At 58.3% G+C, this 24,602-nt stretch overlaps 3 protein-coding genes across 13 annotated transcripts; 2 read left to right on the top strand and 1 right to left on the bottom strand.

Moving 5' to 3' along the window:
- Nucleotides 1–429: 429 nt before the first annotated feature.
- On the bottom strand, nucleotides 430–11,320 carry BAD (BCL2 associated agonist of cell death). 4 transcript variants are annotated; one of them, XM_060158808.1, is made up of 4 exons: nucleotides 10,775–11,320; nucleotides 10,108–10,302; nucleotides 1,505–1,698; nucleotides 430–935 (listed from the first exon to the last, which is right to left on the bottom strand). In XM_060158808.1, the coding sequence occupies exons 2-4, from the start codon at nucleotides 10,292–10,294 to the stop codon at nucleotides 810–812; spliced, it is 507 nt and encodes a 168-aa protein (XP_060014791.1). In that variant the 5' UTR covers nucleotides 10,295–10,302; nucleotides 10,775–11,320; the 3' UTR covers nucleotides 430–809. The 4 variants fall into 4 exon arrangements, with proteins under 4 accessions (XP_060014791.1, XP_060014792.1, XP_060014793.1 ...); XM_060158809.1 differs by lacking the exon at nucleotides 10,775–11,320 and adding an exon at nucleotides 10,582–10,693; XM_060158810.1 differs by lacking the exon at nucleotides 10,775–11,320 and adding an exon at nucleotides 10,480–10,606.
- Nucleotides 1,475–15,359, top strand: GPR137 (G protein-coupled receptor 137). Of its 8 annotated transcripts, XM_060158803.1 has the most exons (9): nucleotides 1,475–1,709; nucleotides 3,614–3,820; nucleotides 12,406–12,777; nucleotides 12,861–12,910; nucleotides 13,635–13,860; nucleotides 13,975–14,124; nucleotides 14,250–14,378; nucleotides 14,490–14,605; nucleotides 14,898–15,194. In XM_060158803.1, exons 3-9 carry the CDS (start codon nucleotides 12,421–12,423, stop codon nucleotides 15,055–15,057), a joined length of 1,188 nt encoding a protein of 395 aa, XP_060014786.1. In that variant the 5' UTR covers nucleotides 1,475–1,709; nucleotides 3,614–3,820; nucleotides 12,406–12,420; the 3' UTR covers nucleotides 15,058–15,194. The 8 variants fall into 8 exon arrangements, with proteins under 8 accessions (XP_060014786.1, XP_060014785.1, XP_060014783.1 ...); XM_060158802.1 differs by lacking the exon at nucleotides 1,475–1,709 and having other exon boundaries at nucleotides 3,606–3,820; XM_060158800.1 differs by lacking the exons at nucleotides 1,475–1,709; nucleotides 3,614–3,820 and adding an exon at nucleotides 10,566–11,293.
- Nucleotides 15,360–18,512: 3,153 nt separating this feature from the next.
- KCNK4 (potassium two pore domain channel subfamily K member 4) lies at nucleotides 18,513–24,205 on the top strand. The gene is made up of 6 exons (XM_060157626.1): nucleotides 18,513–18,716; nucleotides 21,697–21,820; nucleotides 21,945–22,105; nucleotides 22,298–22,484; nucleotides 22,981–23,120; nucleotides 23,801–24,205. Exons 1-6 carry the CDS (start codon nucleotides 18,528–18,530, stop codon nucleotides 24,203–24,205), a joined length of 1,206 nt encoding a protein of 401 aa, XP_060013609.1. The 5' UTR covers nucleotides 18,513–18,527.
- Nucleotides 24,206–24,602: the final 397 nt, after the last annotated feature.

Here is a 24,602-nt window from a genome sequence, read left to right as displayed (position 1 = left end):
GCGTTCCACCCCCTCCCCCGCCCTACGCGTCCAGCCAGTTCCCTGAGGAGCGCTGGCCCCAGGCCGGCCACACAGTAGCTGCTCAAAAGGACTGACCCAAATAGGAACAAATGACCCTCCCCTGGGGGACTGCGGCACGGTTTGCAGTGCGTGGAATTCCAGCGGCCAGCCGGCCTGCAGTTCCCAATTACCATATTAGAGATAAGGACCCGGAGGTCCCCGAGGTCCGGTCGCACTCCGCTTCCCGGAGGCCGAGCAGCCGTGGCTCTGCTCGCCGCCTCAACCCCTCTCTGATCTCGGTCCCATGATGTCACTCAGAAACAGCCTCAATTTCCCTTATATATAAAACGAGGGCATCTTTTGAAACTGTCAGTGCTACCGCTCCCCCTGCCCGCGAAGCCCCAAGCGACGGACATAGGAGACTCCACGGCACAGACGCGGGCTTTATTACCACATTTCTAGCGAGCATCGGCCCGCAGCGTTACCTCGGAGGAAAGGGTTCTGGCGAAGTTAGGGTTAATTCCGGCTCGCAACTGGCGAAGGCGACTGTGGCAGCCCAGTGCCGGGGGCGGGGTCACAGGGCCATTTCCAGCACCTAAGGGCGGAAAAACTTCAAGACTTCCGACGGGGGCCGAGCCCCTCCGCGGTCCTCGCACACACCGGAAGGGAATTGGGCTCTGGGTCAGACCGCCTCCTTCTGAAAGGGACGAAACAGCCTCCTTTTGCATAAGGCCTGCAGAAAAGACTTCCGCCCACTCCCAAGATGGCCGCCAGCAGCGGTTCGGAGATTCGGGATGTGGGACAGAAGGTCACTGGGAGGGGGCGGGGCCTCCTCTCCCCAAGTTCCGGTTCCACCAGGACTGAAGGAAGTGCGTCCAGCTGGGGCTTTGTCGCATCTGCGCCGCTGTGCCCGCGCTGTTCGGGCGAGGAAGTCCCTTCGGGGTGGGAGGAGGAAAGGGTTATGTGAATTAGCTTATCCTGGCACCTCGAGCCTGGCCCCTCCGCTTCCGGAATCCCACCGCCAAGTGAGATCACGGGGGAGATAAAGACAATAGTGCCAGCAGGCCCTGTACCGAGATCCCAGATCCTCCATGCCGGGGGCGGGAAGAGACGATGCCTAGGACCCTGTAAGCGCCAGAGCTGGAGATCTGGCACCTGGAAGATGGGACCGTAATTCGAAAATTAAAGAAGGGGTTCCGAAATTGAGGTCCAGGAACCCGGATATCCGAAAGAGGTCGGTCAGGAGCACAGATGCCAGCATGCCCCGCGCTCAAAGGATTTGGGGAACCCAGGAGCCTGGGCCTTCTGGAGCGGGGTCTGGGTTATAGATCCCGAAATGCCCTGGGACTCGGGAAAGGACAGGCTGGAGGGAGGAGTCCCGAGACCGCAAATCCCGACATGCAGTGGGACTCGAATGGGACAGCCCAGTGGGAGGAGCCCCGGGAGTATAGGTCCCGGCATGCTCCGGGACTACGGTGCCTTGTGCGCCCCGGCCGGAGCTCACCTTGAAGGAGCCGTGGAACTCGTCGCTCATCCTCCGGAGCTCGCGGCCATATCGCTGTGCAGCCCAGAGGTTGGGGGGCGCCGAGCTCGAGCGGCCCCGGAAGGGGCTGGGCTCCTCCTCCTCCGTCCCTTCTTCATCCTCCGTCCCCGCGGAGTAGAAGCTGTGGCGACTCCGGGTCTCCACAGCCCCAGTGCCTGCAGAGAAGGTCAGGGGGTGGGGACGACGTGAATCTCAACTCCTCTGTGGCCCCAGCTCTGCCGAAGCCCTCAGCATTAGCTCCGTCGGCCCGCTGTGGTCTTTGCGTGCACATCACTCTACCTCTCAGAGCCCCAGTTCCCTCCTAAGGGAAACTCATGGGGCTTTTGTGAAGATTCGAATTAACTTCTCACTAATCCCACAAATCTTAATTGAGCCCCAATAATGGGCCAGGCCCTTAGTGTATAAAATGACTTTCCTCTGTGCCTGGCACAAAATAAGGGCATAAGAACTAGTAGTTAGAGCTGCGAGTGCGTGATGCTGGGGCTTCCCAGCAACCCCCTGGGCCGGTAGCTCTTTCCTCAGCCCCATTCCCCCGCAGAGGAAGCCAGTCCCCTGGATGAGGAGGTCGCCCCAGCCAGGCGACCTGCAGCTGACCTGCTGGGGTCCATTTGTTGCACTGCTGTGGCCTACAGGAGACCTTGGGCCCCCAGAGAACAAGAGCCTGTCAGCAGCGTGTCTGTACCTCTCACAGCACCCACTTTGGAGAAATTGTCCAGAAAGGTCTGTTGACTTTAGGTAATACTTAGGGAGCACTTGCTGTGTGCTAGTAGGCCCTGGGCATTACTTCATTATCCTCCTAACCATCCTGGGAGGTGAGTACTAACATTGCTTCCACTTTGCAGATGAGAAGACAGAGGCTTAAGAGAGGTTAAGACTTGCGCAGGGTCCCACAGCTGTGAAGCTCTGAGGCTAGAAGTCCCTAGAGGTTTGTTGGAATCCAGAGTCCATTGATTATCCATTGAGCTACACTTCTTCCCTTGTCCAGCTGCCCTTCAACTCCCTGCACCTGTGCCCTCACCTCTCTGTGGGGATAAACGTAGTCCTTACTACCAGTGACTGCATAAGGGTCACATAAAGAGCTGGAAAGTGCTAAGCTGAAAGGGCGTGGTGGATCATTATGCAAAGAGGTGTGTCCTGAGTTTGACCGACTTAGGTACTGTGTGCCATCTCCCGAACTCCTGCCAACCCCACCCCCATACGCAGTCCAGCAAAGACCTAGAACACTCCCAGGAGCAAAATCCAGAACTAAGTATAGAGTGAAAGACAGGCATGGAAGAAGTGCAGGGGGCCAGCGTCCACAGGGAGGCGTTTTGGAGAAACTAAGATCTAGACCCGGTCTTGAAACCAGGGGTAACTGTCTCATCCCCTCCCAAAAGGCCTGTGGGTCAGCTCCAGGGCTGCTGGGCCTCCAAGGGTCCCATCTCCAGACACATGGCTGAGAAAGCCAAAAAGGGAAGAGGGGGCTGGATCCAGAAAGGCCTAGGCTAAGCGGGTGGTCGGAGCTCCTGGGCGTCACCAAAGCCTGAGGTCAGGTAGGTAGGGAGACCATAAAGCCTTTGAGGAGTGAGTTGGCAGTGGGGAACGGGCAGCTAAATCAGCAGCTGGGATTGGGCGTGGGGGCTAAGGAGCTGAGAGCAGCAAGACCCCTGATGAGAATAGGCCCATCTGCAGAACGCTGACCAGTTCCGTGAGGCGTGGGCAGCAGGGCCGGGGTCCCCACCACCACCTTCCTGCTTTGTGACCTGGGGCCTTTTCTTTAATCCCTTGGGGCCTCAGTGTAGTCCTCTGTGAAATGGACCCCAGACCCCAGGACCTCCACGAGAACAAATGACACAGGGAGAGCACCCAGTTCTGCATTTTTCATGTCCTGCAGGCTCCCAGCTTCCCAGTGAAGCAGAGGCCAAGTTCTCCCTATTTCACACATGAGGAAGTAGAAGCACAGAGAGGTTAGGAACTTGCCCAGGGTCGCACAGCTGGTACACCCTGCCCGGTCACTTAAATGCTTAGGAAACATCAGCTATTATTTTCCTTTACCAGCACTAAGAATACACACACCTCCACACTTGACAGATGCAAGGCCCAAGGGTCAGAAGATGAGTGATTGGCAGGGGGGCACTGCACCCTCGCCTAGGAATCAGAGCAAGCAGAAGAGCACTCGCTGTGTCAGGTTGGAAGTGTGCTTCGTGTGTATCAATTCCTTACGTCCTCATCACATCCTATGAAGGAGGTTACTCCCTGTCTCCATTTTACAGAGGAGAAAACTAAGGCACAGAGAGGGTAAGTAACTTGCCCAAGGTCACACAGCTAGTAGATGGCAGAGCTGGGATTCCAACCCAACCATTCTGGCTCCTGTGCCTGTGTGCTTAACTCTCATGCCCCCGGCTCCCTCCAGCAGCACCACGGGCCACCTTGGGGCCTCAGGTCTGGGAAGGCACCCCTGGTCCTTCTGTAAGTGCCAGCTCTACCAGCGGCCTACCCTAAGGAGTGGGGATTTTTACCAAAGCCGTGGATTTAGCAACGCCAAGCCAGCCATTGTCAAAATGACGCTCCTGAGTGTAAACTGAACATTTAAGTGTCCTTCTGTTTACTAGAAAAAAATCTGAGGGATTTTCTGTGAACTCCCAGGGGGAAGTGGATATGCCCCTCCCACCCTATGCATCCAACCTTCAATCAGCTCTCACCCCTACATGCCCCGGGGCACGGCAGAGGTGGCCTCTCCCAGTTTGGGGAAGGTAAGGGTGAGAGATGGGCGTGGCTCCTGTCTGGTTGTGAGCATGGGTGGGTACCCAGGCCTGCCCACTCACACCATCCTTCCAGAGAGCCTGCCTGGGGCTGGGGTGGGGAATTGGGAGGGGCCTAGGGCTGGAGGTGCCCCGAGGCCCACCACCAGGCTTTAAGTTCTTTACCCATTGGGCTTCTGGGTACGTGCATGGGGCTGGACACATCCATGTTCATGCTTCTGTGAGCATCCTTGCACACTTCATTAAAACAGTGATGTTCCAGACAGTTTGAGGCAGTGAGGCTTTGCCATCAGGCAGGGCTGGGTTTGGATCCTGCTCTACCACACGTGGGTGGTGCACTTACTGCTCGCCCCCAGCAGGAGAGCAGCGTGGCACTCCTCCCTGAGCAGGTGCGCTGCCTGTCGTGTCTTGGCCGAGGCTTCCTGTGTACCCAAAGCCGTTTGGGGTACAAAAGCCCCTTACCGTCCTGTAGAGAACATACCCCCACCTTGCTCAGAGCTGAGTAAATCAGAAAACACTAAAGCAGAGGCTGGCAAATGTTTTCTATAAAGGGCCACATAGTAAATATTTTGGGCATTGCAGGCCACACAGTCTCTGTCACAACTACTCAACATTGCAGTCATAGCTTGAAAGAAGCCAGAAACAATATATACATGGCTGTGCATTGCTGTATTCCACCAAAATTGTATTTGGGACACTGAAATAAAATATTATTCTTCTTTGGGACTTCCCCGGTGGCACAGTGATTAAGAATCCGCCTGCCAATGCAGGGGACATGGGTTCGAGCCCTGGTCCGGGAAGATCCCACATGCCGCGGAGCGGCTGGGCCCGTGAGCCATGGCCGCTGAGCCTGCGCATCCGGAGCCTGTGCTCCGCAACGGGAGAGACAACAGTGAGAGGCCCGCGTACCACAAAAAAACAAAAAAAAAAGAAAAGAAAAAATTGAAGTGTAGTCGATTTACAATGATGTGTTAGTTTCAGGTATACAGCAAAGTGATTCAGTTATACATACATATACATATATATATTCCTGTTCAGCTTCTTTTCCATTATAGGTTATTAATCCCTGATCGGGGAACTAAGATCGCACAAGCTGAGCGTGGTACGGCCAAAAAGAAAAAAATATCCCCAAATCCTAATTTATCCCTTCCCACCTCCTTTCCCCTTTGGTAACCGTAAGTTTGTTTTCTATGTCTGTGAGTCTATTTCTGTTTTGTGAGTAAGTTCGTTTGTATCATTTTTTATAGTTTCACATATAAGTGATATCATGTGATATTTTCTTTCTCTGACTTCACTTACTATGGTGAAGTACGAACCCGTGTCCCCTGCATCGGCAGGCGGACTCTCAACCACTGCGCCACCAGGGAAGCCCACACTTCAATTTTTTAAAAAGGAAAAACAAAGAAAACTGAGGCAGAGTGAGTTAAGTAACCTGCTCAAGCTCGAGCTACCAGTAGAGGGGAGAGCTGAGCTTGACCCCTGCAGTCTGGCCCAGGGCCCGGCACTGGGCTGCTTCTCCCACTGCATGTCCTTCCTCCCCTCTCCATCATCCACGCACCAGCTGCCCCAGGCACCAGGCTATGCAATGGAGCTGTCACAGCACACAAGGTGGCCACAGGCCCGCCCTGGGGACACACGCCGTCCACTACAGCAGGGGTGTGGGGGCAGGGATTATGAAGAGTGACAGGACCCTGCCCATCTGGAGGGGGCAGTGGCCCTGTGGCTCTGGCAGGTCGCTGGCACTTGCGGATCTTTTATGGAAAAATCACTTGCTTTTTAGACATCGAAAACTAAGTCCAAAGTTTAAGGATGGGCATCCCTGGAGGCGCAGTGGTTAAGAATCCACCTGCCAATGCAGGGGACACAGGTTCGAGCCCTGGTCAGGGAAGATCCCACATGCCGCGGAGCAACTAAGCCCATGAGCCACAACTACTGAACCTGCGCTCTAGATCCCGTGAGCCACAACTACTGAGCCCACGAGCCACAACTACTGAATCCCACGCCTAGAGCCCATGCTTCACAATAAGACAAGAAGCCACTGTAATGAGAAGCCTGCGCACCGCAACGAAGAGTAGCCCCCGCTCGCTGCAACTAGAGAAAGCCTGCGCGCAGCAACAGACTCAATGCTGCCAAAAATTAATTAATTAAAAAAGAAAAGTTTAAGGAATCCAGTGCAGTCCTCTTACATGGTGGCTATTTTCTCCCCTGCAGGCCTCCTCATGGCTGGACCTGGAGCTGGGATAGGCATCCCCTTGGCTTATTGCTGCTTCAGACCATTCTCACTCCTTCCTCCACAAATCTAGTTTCTTGGGCTGTGCCACCCTTCCCACTCCGGGCCTCAAGCACCCACCGCCCACAGGGTGGGCCCCTTGTGGGTGCAGGAGATTACTGGAGCTCCCTGCCGTTCTCTCCCCAGCCACTCCCTTAGCCGCTCGTGTCTTCATTCATTCATGGCACCGAAGTGGTCCTTCCCAGCTCCCTGCCTTGGCACCCCAACTCTAATGATGCTGGGACTCCTCACACTTGGCCAGCCTACACTGCACACGAGCTAAGCCCCCAGCCACCTCTCTCACTGGGCTGAGACCAGCACAGGTCTGGTTAAGGCCAACTCCCTGCCAGTTCCCACAGGCAGCCGACTGGCCAGTGGGGCTGGAGGAAAGCACAGCCGTGCCACCTCAGTTCAAATTCACGGTCACGAGACCCAGTGGCACCCTAGATGTTGCCCAGCACACCTTCCACACTCCATTCTCTAGGCCAAGACAACCACTTCAAACCTGCTCCTCTCTCCCCATCAGCCCCCATCCCTCTCCCAACCCTCACTCCTGGCTCAAGACCTGGCTTCCTTTTACCAAGAAAATGGAAGCACCCATGAGAGAGACTTCTACTAGTTCCCATGAGGTATCTCTCCCTGCCCTCCACCGCTCTTAGCTGAGCCGCCCCTCCCCTGCACACCAGACTGCTCTCTCCTACTCAGGGACACCTCTCCAGCAAGCTTCCCTTCTCTTCTGCATCCTCCAGTATTTTCCTCGCTCCTGGATTACTCCATCAGCTTACAAACATGCTCTTTTGGGAATTCCCTGGTGGTCCAGTGGTTAAGACTCCATGCTTCCACTGCAGGGGGCATGGGTTCCATCCCTGGTTGGGGAACTAAGATCCCACAAGCCGCGCAGCATGGGCCCCCCACCACCAAATGCTCTTTTCATTTCCCTTTCTATCATAAAAGACATAATAAAACAACCCTTCCTTGACCCTCCTTGGGCCTTCAGCTGCCACCCGCTCCTCTGTTCCTCTTTGCCAGAGCTCAGCTGCCGAGAGGGGGTGGGCTCCCCTTTCTACCTCCAACCCTCTTCCTATCATCCCTCCCCACTTGCCACCCAAGCTGCACTGGCCCTGTGTCGAGTCCAGTGCTCTACTCACAGTCCTCCTCCAGCAGCCCTGGAAGGAGCCTCACGGGTTCAGCTCGCCCTCTCCTTACCAGACCGCTCCCTCCTTCTCAGACCCCAGTGCTGACTCCTCCTCTCCTACTGCCCTCTGCAGACTGGATCCCCAGGCTCAGTCCAGCTCCTCCCCTGTCTACACTGGTTCCCAGGGCCCACAGAACACTACATCAGCGACTGCCAACTTCTACAGGTATCTATCCCTACTAGAAGTCTCCACCTGCATGCCCAAAAGGCACCTCTAACCTGCTCTGGCCCAAACAGGGCTCCTGATCTCACCCCACGCCGTCTCAGTTCCATGTCAGTTAAGAGCGACTCCATCCTTCCAGGTGCCCAGGCCAGATCCCTTGCAGCCATCTTCTCTGTGCCTCATACCCCACAACTGTCTGCCAGCAAATCCTGCCAGCTGTACCTTCAAGAGAAACCCAGAGTCCAGCTGCTTACCACTTCCACCACCACCAGCCTGGCACAGATCACCATCCTCCCCTGTGGCACCGCCCCTGCCTCTGCCCAATGCAGACCCGGCTCAACACAGGGGCCCTGGTGATTCTCTCGAGGTCCAAATAAGATCAAAGCCCTCTAGGTTTTCACTCAAAGTGAAAGCCAGAGTCCTCACCTGGGCCTTCAAGGCCCTGTCCATCGGCCCCTCCCCCTCCCTTAACTCTCCAACCTCCCTCCCCTCACTGGCCTGAACTGTGTCCTGACCTCAGGGCCTTTGCATGTGCCCTTCCCTCCGCCTGCAGGTCTCTGCCTGCATCTGTCTTCCCAGAGACCTCTGCCTGGCTCACCCCTCATTGATTCTAGCCTTTGCTGAAATGTTGCTTCTTACCAAGGCCCACCCTGACCACCTCAGTTAAAATCACTCCCCCGGCCCCCCAGTACTCTGTATTCCAATGAGAAAGTCAAGAGTGTGTCATGTAGTGCATCATCTTCTAACGCATTATATCACTCACTACTTTGTTTCTTTGTTTATGGTTTGTCTCCCTCTACCTACTAGAATGTGGGCAACCACAAGGGCAAGGGTTTCTCTCTTCTGGTCACTGATGAACCCCTGGCAGCTGGAACATACATTCAGCACTTGACACAGAAGATGGGAAGGGACAGCCGGGTGTGGGGGGGGGGGCAGAAAGCTGTTTCAAGCAGAAAAACAGCAAGTGCAAAAATCTGGAAGTTGGGCTTCCCTGGTGGCGCAGTGGTTGAGAGTCCGCCTGCCGACGCAGGGGACACGGGTTCGTGCCCCGGTCCAGGAAGATCCCACATGCCGTGGAGCGGCTGGGCCCGTGAGCCATGGCCGCTGAGCCTGCATGTCCGGAGCCTGTGCTCCGCAACGGGAGAGGCCACAACAGTGAGAGGCCCGCATACCTCACAAAAAAAAAAAAAAAAAAAAAATCTGGAAGTTAAAGAAAACCTGCGGAGTTCAGTGTGACAGACAGTGGGCTAGGGAGGATTTTTTGTTTTGTTTTGTATTAGAGATTATATCCCTGACTAATAACTGAATACCAACCTTTTTGTTTGTTTGTTTGTTTGTTTTTTTTGGCTGCGCCGCATGGCTTGCAGGATCCTAGTTCCCTGACCAGGGATTGAACCCGGGTCCTAGGTAGTGACAGCACTGAGTCCTAACCAATGGACTGCCAGGGAATTCCCTGGGGAGGGGGTCTTAATAAGCCTTCCTGCTCCTGAAAATGGGAGGGCGTCAATTCGGCTTCCACAGGTGAGGGACATGAGTTTTGTTTTCAGAAGATCTTTGTGGTTGTTCCAGGTGCCAAGGCTTGTGCTGGCCACTGGGGAGGTGGGGACTACAGAGAAATGGCCACTGCCCTCCAGGGCCCATCCTTCCATCTCAGCGCTGGGTCCCCCTCAGTAGATGTGGAGGACAGCCGATGCTTCCCCAGCCCCACACAGACCCGCTGCCTGGTAGGGCTGTCTGCCTCTTGGGGTCACCTGGCCCTGGCAACTGGCAAGGACAACCCGCGTGTGAGCCACAGGGCTGGAAAGAACATAGCTGGGGCTGGAAGGCTGGATCCCGGGATCTCAGGGAAAGTGCTAGCCTGGGGCAGGGCACCACCAAGTCTTCTAGCCCCAAGGAAATGCCAAGCAAGTGTGACCTAAGTTGCCTCTCAGTGATTCTGTCCTGGCCCTAAGCTAAGAGCTGCGTACTTTGACCACTTACCAAGCACCAGCTCTATAATTGCTTCTTAGGTATTCCTAATCATCCCCACAGCACTACGTTGGTGGTGACTAATTCTCTGTTTTACCGAGGAGGAAGCTGAGGTGCAGAGAGGTTAGGGACTTGCTCAAGGCCACGCAGTGAGTGTGGATGTGGCTGGGGTGCAGGGAGCTACTGGGCTGGAGGCCAGGTGGTTGTTTTTGGGGCAGGGGTGCCTACCTCCATGGTGGCTGCTGCTGGCTGGCTGCCCCTGCTGGTGACCAGCTTCCCCCAGGAGGCCTGGGGCCGTTTGCTGGTGCTTGCTGGGACCTGGGGGCCTGTCCCCTGTGGGGCTGGGGCCCAGGCCCCTATCTGCAGGGCTGGAGTCTTCCTGCTCACTCTGCTCAAACTCTGGGATCTGGAACATGCTCTGGGCTGCGGGGGTAAGATGGTAGGTGGTTAGGGCACAGCTGGGGCTAACGGGGGCCGGCGGTGGGGGGGGCGCAGGCATCCCTGGCTCCCTCTCCCACCTCAGAACCCCAGGTCCACCCTGCCTCCCAGGCCCCCATCTGTCCGTTGAGTCTGGCACAGCAGGAAGCTCAACCTACCCACCCAGGATCTAAATCTCTCAGAGCCCTGGGGCGGTACGGCAGCCCCAGGCCCCTACCCAGGCCTCGGCCAGACCCGCCCGTGGTGACGGCACACAGGTCTCACCCCAAGCCCGATCTCGAGGCCCCTGACCCGGGCCCGCCGCGTCCCTCTAGCACCGAGGGAGCCCGGCCCTAGTTGCCTGGGCAACGGGAACTGTCACCGACACGGCCCAATCAGCTCTCGAAATGTCACTAACTGGCCAGCAGGCGGGGCTACTAACGGCCCGGGCCCCGCCCACCACCTTCCTCCTGGGTACCTTCTACGTCTCCGGATGCTCAGCTCCCGACTTCCTTATGCCTTGGGCGTGTGTGGGAGCAGATGAGGGGTTCTTTGGGGTCCCCATCTGGAGGCCAGCTCCTGCTGACGAGTCCTTCAGGCCCTCTGGGCCTTAATTTCCACCCCTGTATAATGGGGATAATGACACCTCCCTCAGGAGTCGGTGATCCTTGTAAACTGAGTGGTGATTACTGTGGGTGAAGGCACTTTGCAAAGCCTTAATTGAAGCTCAGCCGTCGGATGCAACTGTTGTTGTTGTCACTGCTCCGTCAGAACCGGGTGGCCGGCTCGGGAAGTCCCCCTCCCTTCTTCCCGCGGTGGAAACCTCGCACCGCCCGCATCAGGGGCGCCACTCCCCGCGCCAACTCGGGAGCACTCGAGATAAGAGAGGGAGCCTTCGCCCTGGCAGGATGACTGCCCCGGCGCAGAAGGGACAGGGGCCCCTGTGAGGGTGACCATAGGACTCGCGGAGCCTCGCGCCTGGCAGACGGCGGGCCAGGTGAGCGGGAATCGCCGCCGGCCAGGGAGTGCGCGGGCCGGCTAGCGCGGGCTGCGGGGCCAGGCGGGATAAGGCCCGGGGGGCGGGCCCCGGAGGCCATCTTGGCTGAGGGCGGAAGTTTCGTTCAGAGACCGGGTGAAGGGAAGTCGTTACCGCCCCGGGTCGGGCGGCATGATCTCGATTTGAGGATGGGGAAGAGAAGCATGGGAACTGCCGGCCCCCCAAAGAAGCAAGGGCAGCTGGCCCCGGGCAGTGCCCACCCGGGCACTGGCCGGACGCGGCGCAGCCCGAGCGTCACGGCCGCTCGCCGCCTCTTGTAACCCCTGACGCCCGCCGGCGGCGCAAGTCGCGCCAATTCTCGAACGGTGCCGCGCCGGGCGCGGCGCGGTTCTGCGTAGCAGGGGCCAGACTCTGAGCAATTTGCGTAGCGAACGGCGGCCGCGCAGGCGCAGGAGGGGGCGGAGCAGCGGGAGCCGGGGAGCCGGAGCCCCGCGTCCCAGCGACCGGAGCCGGCTACCCATCGGCGGCCTGAGGACCCGGCGTCGGTCTCCTCCCGCCCCCCGCGGCTGGGGAGTAGACGCAGTGGGGGGTGGGGTGGGGGCAGCGTCCGGAATCCCGAGGACGGAAGGCAGAGGCCCTCCCCATCCGGCTTGTTGGAGGGGAAAGAGTCCCCCAGTTTGGGGAGGGGGAGAGGCAGGCGTTGAGCGTCCCCAGCAGCGGCCGCAACCCTGAGCAGACTGGCGTTGGCCGGCTCTCCCCCTCCTGCCAGGACGACTCCAGCGACCAAGACCAGGGACCCCTCTTCTTCAGACTCTGCACCTCCACCCCTCTCCCCATCCCCGGCTCTGAGGCTGGCCCAGAGAGCAGTGCTCCCATCCCCCTCTGCCCTGGAGAGGAAAGGCTGTCCTTCCACACCCCTGAGTGAGGGGCCCAGGTTGCGTGTGCCCCGCAAAGGCAAGGGTCCCTCTATTCAGGGGGGGAGGGCCTGGCCAGCCACAACTTCTTTCCCCCTGAGCTCCCCATCTCTGTCTCTGCACCCTACAACTCCCACCCCTCCGTATTTATTTCCCTGGCCCCTTGCCAGCCCCTCCATCTCTGTCTCCGGGATTCAGGCCTCCCTCCCTGACATGGAGAGTAACCTGTCTGGCCTGGTGCCTGCTGCTGGGCTGGTGCCTGCGCTGCCGCCCGCCGTGACCCTGGGGCTGACTGCGGCCTACACCACTCTGTACGCCCTGCTCTTCTTCTCCGTCTATGCCCAGCTCTGGCTGGTGCTCCTGTATGGGCACAAGCGTCTCAGCTATCAGACGGTGTTCCTGGCACTCTGTCTGCTCTGGGCTGCTTTGCGTACCACCCTCTTCTCCTTCTACTTTCGAGATACACCCCGAGCCAACCGTCTGGGGCCACTGCCCTTCTGGCTTCTCTACTGCTGTCCTGTCTGCCTCCAGTTCTTCACACTGACGCTTATGAACCTCTACTTTGCCCAGGTAACCATGGTGACGGGTGGGGGCGGGCAATGGGGTGGCAAGCCCCAAGGGCCCCAAAGAATGATGGGCATCTCTGCTCCCAGGTGGTGTTCAAGGCCAAGGCAAAGCGTCGGCCAGAGATGAGCCGAGGCTTGTAAGTACTCGGGACACTGGTGGGTTCAGCCTCCAGGTCAGGGGCAGGGAGAAGCCCGGTGTCCATTCCTTCCTCCCTGGTAGGTCTGAGGCGAGGACAACCCAGAATATTTGTGAAAAGCTTGGAAGAGTTAGGCATCTGGTGCGGATGGCTCAGCAGGGGCATTGCATATGTGAAGGACAACTATAATAGAAACAGTTGACATACTGTGAAGGGAGAGGGTACCAATGTCATCCATGATGGAGGAAGAGTTGGAGGCTCCAGCCCTTGGAAACTCCAAAGCCAAAGGGCACTTCTGGGTGACCTTGGGCAGTGATACTCTTGTCATTTGTATAACATCTCACAGTTTATTAAGAGCTTTCACAAACATCTTTAATTTTTACAACTTACCTGTGAAGCTGTTATTAGCCCCATTTGAGAGGCGACGACACTGAGGCCCAGCAAGGTAAAGCAACATGTTCATGATCACACACCTGGCAGGAGGCACAGCCAGGCTTAAACCCAGATTCCTGACTCCCAATCCAGTGCTCCTTCTGCTGTACCACAGCCGTCAGTCATCTTCTGACCCCTTTAGCTTCAGTTTCCTCATCTGTAAAACTAGAGGAGCAGGGTTCAGACTGGATGACCTGAGGTTCTGATGGACACCGGGGTCTCCTGGGGGAGGCTGGGTGGTTGGGGAGCGCCAAGGGTGGTCTTCTGGGGCTGACCGTGTTGTGGGCCGCAGGCTGGCTGTCCGAGGGGCCTTCGTGGGGGCCTCGCTGCTCTTTCTGCTGGTGAATGTGCTGTGTGCAGTGCTGTCCCGCCGGCGCCGGGCACAGCCCTGGGCCCTCCTGCTGGTGCGCGTCCTGGTGAGCGACTCCCTGTTTGTTATCTGCGCACTCTCTCTTGCCGCCTGCCTCTGCCTTGTCGCCCGGCGGGCTCCCTCCACCAGCATCTACCTGGAGGCCAAGGTAGGGCCACAAGGGCTGATGCCTCAGTGTCCTGTGGGGTGTTTGGGGTCTTCAGAGTAGAGAGAAAGCTGGAGCCTACCCTCCCTAAGGATCCTCTGTTGTCATCTGTGCCAGGGGACCAGCGTGTGCCAGGCAGCTGCGATGGGTGGCGCCATGGTTCTGCTCTATGCCAGCCGGGCCTGCTACAACCTGGCGGCCCTGGCCTTGGCCCCCCGGAGCCGGCTGGACGCCTTCGATTATGACTGGTACAACGTCTCTGATCAGGTGGGCATTCGGCACGTCTGCCGCCTCCTCAGTAGCTGTGGCTCTTGGCCCCAAGCTGGCCTGGGCCCTGTCTGGGTGCCCCATTGGCACGACTGCAGGTTGGCACAGCCCCTGCCTCCCCACAGGCGGACCTGGTGAACGACCTGGGGAACAAAGGCTACCTGGTGTTTGGCCTCATCCTCTTTGTGTGGGAGCTGCTGCCCACCACCCTGCTGGTGGGCTTCTTCCGGGTGCACCGGCCCCCGCAGGACCTGGTGAGGGCCAGTGGAGAGGGGCGGCACTGGGGGTACCTGGGCTGGGTTCTGGGGGTTGGGGGAGGGCAGTGGGGGGCAGGAGGAAGCATCAATGGCGGCTCCCTCCCCCAGAGCACCAGCCGCATCCTCAACGGGCAGGTCTTTGGCTCCCGTTCCTACTTCTTCGACCGGGCACACTGCGAGGATGAGGGCTGCTCTTGGGAGCACAGCCGGGGTGAGAGCACCAGGTAGGAGTCCCGGTTCCACCTCAGGAGCCCTGGGCTCCCGGGTTGCCCCACTGAGCCATGGGGACCTACAGCTGGGCCTTCCCACACCCCCACCCGTGCCACGATCTGTACCAGGTGAGGTCCCCTGTGGTTTGCTATTGCTGAAGCCTCCACCTCTCCCTCCAAGATGAAGTTTGCCATAGTCAGAGAGGTCTGGGTCACTGGGCTCTTCCAGGTGTCTCTCCCTCCCCCAACTCTTGCGACTGTGGTCCTAGTGACTGTCGTGGGACTGAGCCTGTTTCTCTGCCTGCAGCATGTCAGGCAGCCTAGGCTCCAGCAGCTGGTACGGTGCCATCGGGCGGGAGCCAGGCTGGTGCGGGGGCAGCCAGACGCGGACCACTCCTCTGCTCTTCTCCCAGGTTCTGGGACCAGGCAGCCACCATCACAGTCTCTACTCTACCCCACAGACGTGATCCCCCTTCATCTCCCCGCAGAACATCCAGACCCCAGTCCCTCCCACCCCAGACCCCTGTGCCAAGTTCATCTGCCGCTTCTTGCCCGGGATCCCGGGGGCTGTGGCTGCCTCTTTCCCAGGCCGGCTCCTTGCTACTCCTGTTGTAGTGAGCTTGTGCTGTCCCCGAGGATGGGGGGCATGGCCCTGGCTGCCAGAGGCTCATAGCAGTCTGGCATGATCTACCACCTCTGCTTCCACACCAGAGCCAGCTACCTGTCCTGCGCCTGCCACTCAATAAACAGTGTCTGTGCCCCGAGTCTATTCACTGTCTGTCAGTTGTCTGCTTGTGTTTCTCACACCGTTGCCTGTTTGGTCTAAGGCCGATCAGACACCGGCCCTTGAGGGGGGCTGCTGGGCTGGGCAGGGGCCATTTACCTCCCCCGAGGCTGGTGGGTGAGGAGACGGAGGAGCCTGCAGTCTGAGGGGAAGAGAGACCAGAAGAGAGACCACTCCAGTCCCCTTGCCGCTTGAATAATTTCTACTCTTTCCTCAAGATCTTCAAATTTCACCTCCTTTATGAAGCCTACCATCTCCAGGTCAGGGAACTGTGTCCCCCCCTCCCGGGTCCCTTGGCACAGTGATTGCATGGCTCCTATGCCTCTTACCCTTAGTGGGTAGGGATTTCTAGAGACCCTGTTTCCCTGTCATTATGCCCAACCTGGCCTTCAGGTCCAGGAGTTAGTCCAAGGCCTGCGGAGGAGGAGCTGGCCAGTAACCAAGCAGCCCCCATCTCCCTAGCAGGTGTGGATTTGGCCAGATGGTTGGTCTGCCCCGACACAGCCTGCCTGGTGGTCCTGGGGGGCCCCTTCCCTGACTGTCCCTAATAGTGCATCCACTACCCTCTGTAGTCACAGCCCTTACAGATGTCATCTGTCCCTCGGCCGGGAGTCATTTATCAGAGGGTCTGTCTCCTGCCCATGTGTGTGGCCAATTGTTCCAGCTCCTGGGAGTTCCTGGGGCCTAGCACGGAGCCTGTCTTGAAACCCTTCACCTGGGGCTCTCGTAAGCAGCAGGCCGCATCTGAGACTCAGAGAGTCGGCTCAAAACTGGACCAACACTTTTTGTTGAAAGGAAAATTGCCAACATTTGTAGGGCACTTAGTTGTGAGTGCCAGGCTCTGTTTCCAGCATTTACAAATGCCAACCACTTTAATGCTCAGAACAGCAGCCTGAGGGGAGAGTCATCCCTTTTCTTTTCTGTAAGTGGGGACTGGGAGGTGGGGAGAGTTCGGTAACCTGTCTAGGCCCCCTACTGGTAGAGGATGGCCAGCCTTAGAGCCCATGCTTAAAACCATCCAAGTGAAGGCTGAGGCCCCCAGGCAAGAGGAGGGTCTTTGGCAAGATCCGAGTTGTAAAGAAATGGGTAAGAGCAGAGAGGAGATGAGTTCCAGGACCTGCCAGGGCCCTGCTGTTCAGACAGTGGGGGAGGGAGTGCTGGCACCAGCTCCTGGCTGGGGGATGGGCATGGAAGTGAGGAACAAAAGATGGGGATGCAGGAGGTGCCCCACCTTGACTTCCCAGAGCTTGGTCCCAACCCTACCTCGGCCAATTACAGGTTGCCCCAGGGGATCCCCCACCCCTTTGTCCCCTGGGGTCTCCTCCCTCATGAGTGCAGAGCCCAAGGGCCAGGCTGTCCCTCGGGGCGGGGAGCTGAGGGCCCTTCCCACCTGGTAGTGGGCCTGGAAGATGCTGGGAGATTAGAGTGGAGCCTGTCCGAAGAGGTGAGCCGGCTGATGTCCAAGTTGGGGCCGTGCCGCTGGCCACGCTGGCTGGCCAACAGGGCAGAACCAGGGCCCCGGTCTGAGACTCCAGGCCTGACCCAACGGCGACCCCTCCCGGGCTCCTCTGCCACTCACCTCCCGGGACCGGCCAGGATTGGGGGGCTGGGCAGCCGCAGGTAAGGGTCTGCGGAGAGCTGCGCCGGAGGCGAGGGCGAGGCACAGCAGAGGGAAGCGCGGCGCTGGAGGGGTTAAATGAGGGAGGAGGGGGGCTTCTGGCGGCGGGAGGGGGTCCCAGCACCGGCGGCCGCCCGCTCCGCCCCTGCCGCCGCCTCCGCGGCCCAGCCGGCAGGCACCGGCGAGGCCGTGCCGGAGCCCGGGCCGCAGCCGCAGCCGCAGCCGCAGCGGGGCAGACAGTGAGTGTGGGGCGGAGAGGGCGGGCGCGCTGGCGCGGAGAGGGAGTGCGGGGCGGCGAAGGGCGCCGGCCGGGCTCCGGGGCTGGGGCGCGCAGGGGGCGACCGGCCGGCAGAGGCGCCCACCTCCCCGTTCGTGGGCGCCTCTGGGAGTTCTGCGGCCGCGCATCCAGCCGCCGCCCGTCACGCTCCGAGGCGTCGGCGTGAAGACGCGGGGAGGCCGTGGGAGCGAGTGGCGGGGGTGCGGTGTCTGGGCAGTGGGCGCTGCGCGGTGGCCCCAAGGTCTGGGTATGTGTGTATGTGAGTGTGTGCACACAAGTGTGTGGGCCTCTGGGGGCCTTGGCCCGGCGCGCGCGGCCCTGAGCGTCCGGTGTGCCCGAGAGGCCGGGGAGTGTGCAGGTGGAGTGTGTGTGTGCGTGCAGCCCGGGCAGGGGCGCCGCCTGGAGCCGCAGGGTGGAGCGTGGGCGCGCGGGTCTTTGTGCCCGCGTGTGTGCGCGAGGGCGCCGCCCCCCTCTGTCCCGGGGGCTGACAGCTGTCCAGGGGATGCTGCACTGGTCCGGCCCTGGTCGCCCCCACCGCGCTGCTTCCCGGAACCCAGTACCCTCCCTTCCCCTCCGCCCTGCCTCGCCTCTGCGCAGCGATCCGGACCCGCCCCAGGGTTCCTCGAAAGCCCAGCGGGGCGCTGGAGGACCCTGGAGGCTCCCCGCCCGGTCCATCGCGTCTAGAAGAGGAGCGAGGAGAGTTAGGGGGGGAGGGAGAAACCGCGAAGATGCTGCCGCAGCCTCAGCGGACGAGCCGGGACCCGCCACCCCCGTCCCCGCCCTGCACAGTCCTCTGTGCCCCCTCAGCCTCCAGCTGGAAGGCGGGTTCCCCAGGCCCCCTCCACGCCCCCAGCATTTCCTCGCTCGTCCTGCCTCTCCCTCGGCAGGCTCGGTCTCTCTTTCCCCCTTCCACTCTCCTTCCCGGTGCCCTCTTATCTTCTCACACCCTGGAGTCCCTGGACAGGGGCTGAGGGCCGGGCAGTGGAGGTAAGGGGGAGGACAGAGGTGGGGGGACTGGGTGTGTCCTGGTACCAAGTGTCCGGCCAGAGGGATGTGAGGAGAAGACGTCTGTGGGTAGTAGGGCTGGGGGCTCCAAGACCATTGGGTGTGTAGGGGTTGGAGGAGGGTGTAGGGGTGTCAGGTCAGGTTATTGATCCCAGCATCCCTGGTTCTGCCCACAGTGACTGCAGCTCCCCAGGAGCCCCCTGCCCGGCCTCCCCAGACGGGCCGTGGAATTGGCCGGGCCTCTGGGCGCGCCATGCGCAGCACCACACTACTGGCACTGTTGGCTGTGGTCCTGCTCTACTTGGTGTCCGGTGCCCTGGTGTTCCAGGCCCTGGAACAGCCCCATGAGCAGCAGGCCCAAAGGGAGCTGGGGGAGGTCCGAGAGAAGTTCCTGAGGGCCCATCCATGTGTGAGCGACCAGGACCTGGGGCTCTTCATCAAGGTGCGTGGGTGGGGGAGAGCTCCTTCAGCAGTCACCCGTGACCCCCTGACACTAGCTGCATGCCACTGGGACCCTGTGCTGGAGAGCTGCTTCCAGACCCGCACCCCTGAAGGCAGGGTGCCGCTGGGGGGTGCAGGGCAGAGGCTGGGATCCAGGTCTCTGTGTTTTCAATATGGCGGCCGGGGCGGCATTTGTTTTCCTTGCTGTGCCTGGCATTGGGTTATCTTCCTAAAATGGCTCCTTCCGTGTGTGATAGTGGTTGAATGAAGGAACGCATGAAGGAAGAAATGAATACATGGCTGTAGCAGATGAGATATGTTACATTTTCTCAGGTCTAACTCACTGGTTTAGGGTTGCCAGATGAAGTCTGGAACACTCAGTTAAATGTAAATTTCAGCTAAAGAATGAATACTTTTAAAATATAAATATGTCCCGTGCAGTATTTTTATTTGCTAAATCTGGCAACCCTACACTAGTTCCTATGCTTCTTTGAAGTCACAGATGCCTCAGAGAAACCCAAGAACACTGTGAACACTTCCCCACCCGCTACCTCCAGAAAAGTGCACATATAAACATGTACTGATGATTTCGGAGGATTTCAGGATCCCCCAAGCTGGTCCATGCCATCATGGATGCCAGGTTGAGCACACCTTCCCACCAGGACACCTGCTTACGATGCGGAGGCTAGAGGGAGGGCGAGTCAGGGATGGGTCAACTTTGGACCAATGACTAAAGAAAGTGTGGGTTGCAACCTTCTGGGCTACTGTCAGGCAAGCACCTCTGCTGCACTGTCTCTGATTTCTGAGCCACTGTCATATTAAAAAAAAATAAAGTAACATTTAACTTTAATACATTCATGTTTATTATTTTATTGAAAGGCACCCCTATTTCCTGCCCCTTCTTTTGGAGGGAGGAGCCATCAACATGGAGCCTCGGTGTTCCAGCTGATTCCCAAGGTGGCAGGACCTGGAGCAGAGATGAGGATGGGGTGGGTCCAGGACACAGGCAGCTTGACATTGTCTCTGACACCTCCAGAATGCCCAGCAAAGCTCCGAGAGGCCTGGGTAGGAGAGGGCCTGGCCAGACCACAGGGCAGGAGGAGGGAGGGAATCTGACCTATTTTATCTTCACAAAGGAATTCCTTTTTTCCTGGATTAAAAAAAAAAAAAAAAGACGACGACGAAGAAGAAGAAGAAGAAAAGGAAGGGCAGAACCAAGCAAGGAGGGCAACAGCTGCTTTATTTCTCTTCCATAAATAGTCATGCAGCAATTATGCACCTACTGTGTGCTAGGTGCTGTGCTGTACACCATAGGGTGAGCAGGGAAATTGATATTGGGGTGGAACAGATGCAGGCTCTACCCTAGAGGATGTTACATCTAGGTGAAGGGACAAATCCATGGAAAGTTCACTGTAGGATTTAGTAGAAAAGGAGCTTTCATTACTTCCTTCTTTGTTAAATGCCTGTTGTATGCTGGGCCCTGGGCTAGGTGCTGGGGGCAAGGAGGGAGATGCCAGGGGCCTTTGGGAAGAGCTGGTAATTGAAATGAAGCAGGTGAGATGGGTAGAATTTAGGGATGTGTGATTGGGTTGAAAGAGACTCCCAGGCAGAGGAACAGCATGGGCAAAGGCGTGGAGGCTGGAAAGCTCAGAGTGTTTTGCAGTTCTTGGATTTAACAGATGCCTAGTCATTTGAAGCAAAAATTAGAACACACAGAATGACAAAGGATTTTTTTCCCCTAAGTAGTGAATTTATTGGAAAAGTGTTGCAGAATAAAATTAAACCACTTTTAATCATACCTTTCACTTCTTGGGTGTATTAAACAATTATTTCAGGAAATGGAATCATCTCAGAAAATCGGGGGAAAAGGTCACTGTAACTTGAATTCCAAAATGGGGGTCCCAGGAGTGAAGACTGGGGAAAGGGAGGGTGGGACCGGACTGAGAAGGGCCTTACAGGCTGGGCTGGGGAGTTTGGACTCTACTCTGCAGATAGCAGGGAACAACGGAGATTCTGGGCCGTCACTTTAGGAAGATTAATTTGGAATGTGTCTTGCTAATGAGGTCTTGCAGTCAGAGAGAAAGAAGGTGGTTTCTGACCTCCCTCACACCACTTGTGTCTTAGCTCTGTGCTCCTTGGGGAAGGGCCCCTCTGCACCCCCTCCTCTATATGCTCTGACCTCCATCACTTAGGGCAGGCACTCTCAAAACACAGACTCCGCCTCCGAGGGAGAGGCAGACTGGTTGGCAAGAGGGGCAGACACATGGCCATTTCATTAATTTAATCATGTTTATTGATCACCTACTATGTAGCACAGGGTTTGGTTTGGACTTCAGCAGGGTGGGCAGGGGTTTGTGTATCCATGACCCTCCTAAAACTGGATGCAAAATTTATTGGTATGTGAACCTTCCTGGAGGGAGGGTCCCTAACTTTCATCAGATTTTCGAAGGCAAGGGACTCAAACTCAGCTTCCAAAGGGGCGGTGGGACTGGTGGGGTCTGTGGAAAGCTGGAACTCACTGGGCATGATCTCTACATGGGGACTAATTTCACAAACACACAGTGCTTGCTTTGATGTGAGTGCTTTAACTTTTCACAATAACTCTACGAGGTAGGTACTATTATCACCATCCCCAAATGATAGATGCAGAAATTGATGCTCAACTTCACCTAGCACCAAGATTTGAACCCAGGCAGTCTGGTCCCAGAGTCTGTGCTCCTGACCACTGTAAAACTGGAAATCTGTTATATGAAATTAAGGGGCCGATAATTCAAATGTCTCTAAAACAATGTGTTGGTCAAACAAAATTGGGCTCTCCAGTTTGCAATGTCTGCTGTAAGGGATTGCCTTCAGGGAGACCAGAGGGCAGGGGAGAGGTGGGAGGGGTAAGGAGGGAAACACCTTGGAGACTGGATGGCCAGGGGGTTGGCTAGGACGGGAGGGAAGGACTGAGGTTCCTCCTTCTGCATCTTGTCCTGCAGGAGGTGGCTGATGCCCTGGGAGGGGGTGCAAACCCTGACACCAACTCAACCAGGAACAGCAACCACTCAGCCTGGGACCTGGGCAGCGCCTTCTTTTTCTCAGGCACCATCATCACCACCATCGGTGGGGGAGGGGACTGGTCATGGGAGGGGGCACGGGGTGGCTGGGCTTTCTCACAGGGGAAGGCGCAGGGGGAGGTAGGGGGGTCAGGCAACCCCTAGAGCTGCTGCACGACCCCTCTGCCCAGGCTATGGCAACGCGGCCCTGCGCACAGATGCTGGCCGCCTCTTCTGCATCTTTTATGCACTGGTGGGGATCCCGCTGTTCGGGATACTGCTGGCAGGGGTCGGGGACCGGCTGGGCTCCTCCCTACGCCGCGGCATTGGTCACATCGAAGCCATCTTCCTGGTGAGCTGCTCCGCACCCTGCGCGCCCTTGCGTTGGGCTCGGGATACACTTCCCTACATACCCACCCGGCACGTGAGCGGGGGGCGCCTGAATCGCGCGAACCTCGGACACGGGCTCCCAGAAGAGGGTTGTGGGGTGTGAGAGTTGGAGGTTTTGGTGACTCCTCGGCCCTGCCTACTGCCCTCCCTGCAGAAGTGGCAGGTGCCACCAGAACTGGTGCGAATTCTATCGGCGGTGCTCTTTCTGCTGATCGGCTGCCTGCTCTTCGTTCTCACGCCCACGTTCGTTTTCTGCTATGTGGAGGGCTGGAGCAAGCTGGAGGCCATCTACTTCGTCGTGGTGACGCTCACCACGGTGGGCTTCGGGGACTATGTGGCCGGTGAGGCCACTTTCTTGGGTTGCACTTCCCTACCCATTTTATTCCTGCCCAGGGGCTCTGCAATCTTGCCTCTCCCTCCAGGTTCCACAGGGCGCTTGTGCGCTCACACGTGCTTGCTCCAATCCCTACATCCACTCACTGAATGCACCCTCACATTTTTCCAGGGATGCACCAACACCTCATGCCCATTTACACCCCACGCGTGCTCACACATATTAAGTGACCCCTTCACACATGCCACATTCTTGTACACGTGCACCCCTCACACATGCTCACATTCTTGCACGTGAGCACCCCACTTACTCTTCTCTTGCACACCTTCAAGTCACTCCCACTCATCTTCTTGCATCCATTCGCGCACTCTAGCTCACACCCACTGTCCTGGGGAGGGCGGATCCTCTCAACGAGTTGGGAAGAGGGGCAGTGAACCAGAGACTCACAGGCTCAAGGCGTGTCTCACAATCAGCTTCTTTCTGCCCTCCCCGTGGCGTCCCAGGAGCCAGCCCCAACCAGAACTCTGCAGCCTACCAGCCGCTGGTGTGGTTCTGGATCCTACTCGGCCTGGCCTACTTCGCTTCAGTGCTCACCACCATCGGGAACTGGCTGCGAGTAGTGTCCCGCCGCACTCGGGCAGAGGTAGGCGCCCCTGCGTCGACACCGCGCCTGCGCCCTGGCGCTGCTGCGCTGCTCACCAGCAGCAGGTTGACTAGTCTGCCTCCCTTCCAGAGTGTGGGCTCCCCAAGGCAGGGACTGAGGGAGCCCCAGTGCGCACCGGCCGGGAACAAAGCGATAAACTCTGACAGGTTTGCAGGTGACTCCATCTCTACTCTCATGGATAAGGTTACCAGATTTAGCAAATAAAGATAAAGGAAGCCCGGTTGATGTGAATTTTGGATAAGTTGCAAATAATATTTGAGTATAAATGTCCCAAATATTGCATGGGACATACTTACACTAAAATTTTATTTGTTGTTGTATTTTTATTTATTGTTCTAAATATTTTGTAGCCCCACTCCTTGCTCCCGGCCGTGGAGAGGGGGGAGGCGCAAAGGTCTCTGGGGGCACGGGAGGGAGAGCTGAAATAAAGTCCGGTCGGTCCTTTCTTCTGGAGAAAAGGGCACTTCCGCGCAGATGGAGGAGGGGAGAGCATGTGGCTGGGTGATGAGCTTTTCCCTCCTCCGGCCTTTTCCCGCTCCTGAGGCAGGAAGACGAGGCGGAAAAGAGGGGCAATGCCTGACTGGTGAAGGGTCAGGCTCCCGGGGTTGCGGAGACGGTCGAGGAGCCCCGGTCGAGGACTGCCTTTCCTCCCCGCGCAGATGGGCGGCCTCACGGCGCAGGCTGCCAGCTGGACCGGCACGGTGACCGCGCGGGTGACCCAGCGAGTCGGGCCCACGGCACCACCGCCGCCGGAGAAGGAGCGGCCACCCCTGCTTCCGCCGCCGTGCCCAGCGCAGCCCGCCAGCAGACCCCTATCCCCTGCGGCCCCGGAGAAGATCGAGCCACCCTCTCCGCCCACGCCGCCCACCCCGCCCACGGCCTCCGCGCTGGACTACCCCAGCGAGAATCTGGCCTTCATCGACGAGTCCTCGGACACGCAGAGCGAGCGCGGCTGCGCACTGCCCCGCGCTCCACGGGGCAGCCGCCGCCCCCTCAACACCCCCAGGAAGCCCGCGCGGCCCCGCGGCCCGGGGCGCCCCCGGGACAAAGGCGTGCCCGCGTAGGGGCAAGACCCCTGCCCGGGCCTCTCCAAGGGCTCCGTTCTTGCTCTCTCCCCGGCATGCTCTGCTTGTTTAACCAAAGAGCCCTCTCTCGACCGACCCGGCTGAAACCTGGGGAGGAGGCTACGGCTTGCTTGTCTGCCACTCTCTGCTCCTGGCCCCCTCCTCACTTCATCCATTTCCAGAACCCCAAGACTTTCTGTCTCGTTGTCCGTCTGGGCCTGTCCCTCACAACATCTCACGACTGTGCCTCAAAGCCTGCATCAATAAACGGAAACAGTCTGCATCGCTGCGGGCGTGGAGCTCCGGGGACGCGAGAGGGTGTGCGAGTGCTTGCGTCGTCGGGCCACCTCCGGGGCAAGTCAGGCCCCCCCCCAACGACCCCCAGGCCGAACCCTCC

This window comes from Lagenorhynchus albirostris, chromosome 9 (genome assembly GCF_949774975.1).
Source record: "Lagenorhynchus albirostris chromosome 9, mLagAlb1.1, whole genome shotgun sequence".
Taxonomy (NCBI): Eukaryota; Metazoa; Chordata; class Mammalia; order Artiodactyla; family Delphinidae; genus Lagenorhynchus; species Lagenorhynchus albirostris.
This window is presented reverse-complemented; position numbering and strand designations above follow the sequence as displayed.

What these genes read in the sequence shown, in the direction of transcription:
- BAD (XM_060158808.1), bottom strand. Translation starts at nt 10,294, where the DNA reads ATGTTCCAGATCCCAGAGTTTGAGCAGAGTGAGCAGGAAGACTCCAGC. An exon ending in CAGCAGCAGCCACCATGGAG is followed by an intron (nt 1,699 to 10,107) that starts GTAGGCACCCCT and finishes CCTTCTCTGCAG; the next exon opens with GCACTGGGGCTGTGGAGACC. An exon ending in AGTTCCACGGCTCCTTCAAG is followed by an intron (nt 936 to 1,504) that starts GTGAGCTCCGGC and finishes CCCACCCCGAAG; the next exon opens with GGACTTCCTCGCCCGAACAG.
- GPR137 (XM_060158803.1), top strand. Translation starts at nt 12,421, where the DNA reads ATGGAGAGTAACCTGTCTGGCCTGGTGCCTGCTGCTGGGCTGGTGCCT. An exon ending in GGTACAACGTCTCTGATCAG is followed by an intron (nt 14,125 to 14,249) that starts GTGGGCATTCGG and finishes GCCTCCCCACAG; the next exon opens with GCGGACCTGGTGAACGACCT. An exon ending in ACCGGCCCCCGCAGGACCTG is followed by an intron (nt 14,379 to 14,489) that starts GTGAGGGCCAGT and finishes TCCCTCCCCCAG; the next exon opens with AGCACCAGCCGCATCCTCAA.
- KCNK4 (XM_060157626.1), top strand. Translation starts at nt 18,528, where the DNA reads ATGCGCAGCACCACACTACTGGCACTGTTGGCTGTGGTCCTGCTCTAC. An exon ending in ACATCGAAGCCATCTTCCTG is followed by an intron (nt 22,106 to 22,297) that starts GTGAGCTGCTCC and finishes CCCTCCCTGCAG; the next exon opens with AAGTGGCAGGTGCCACCAGA. An exon ending in CTTCGGGGACTATGTGGCCG is followed by an intron (nt 22,485 to 22,980) that starts GTGAGGCCACTT and finishes GTGGCGTCCCAG; the next exon opens with GAGCCAGCCCCAACCAGAAC.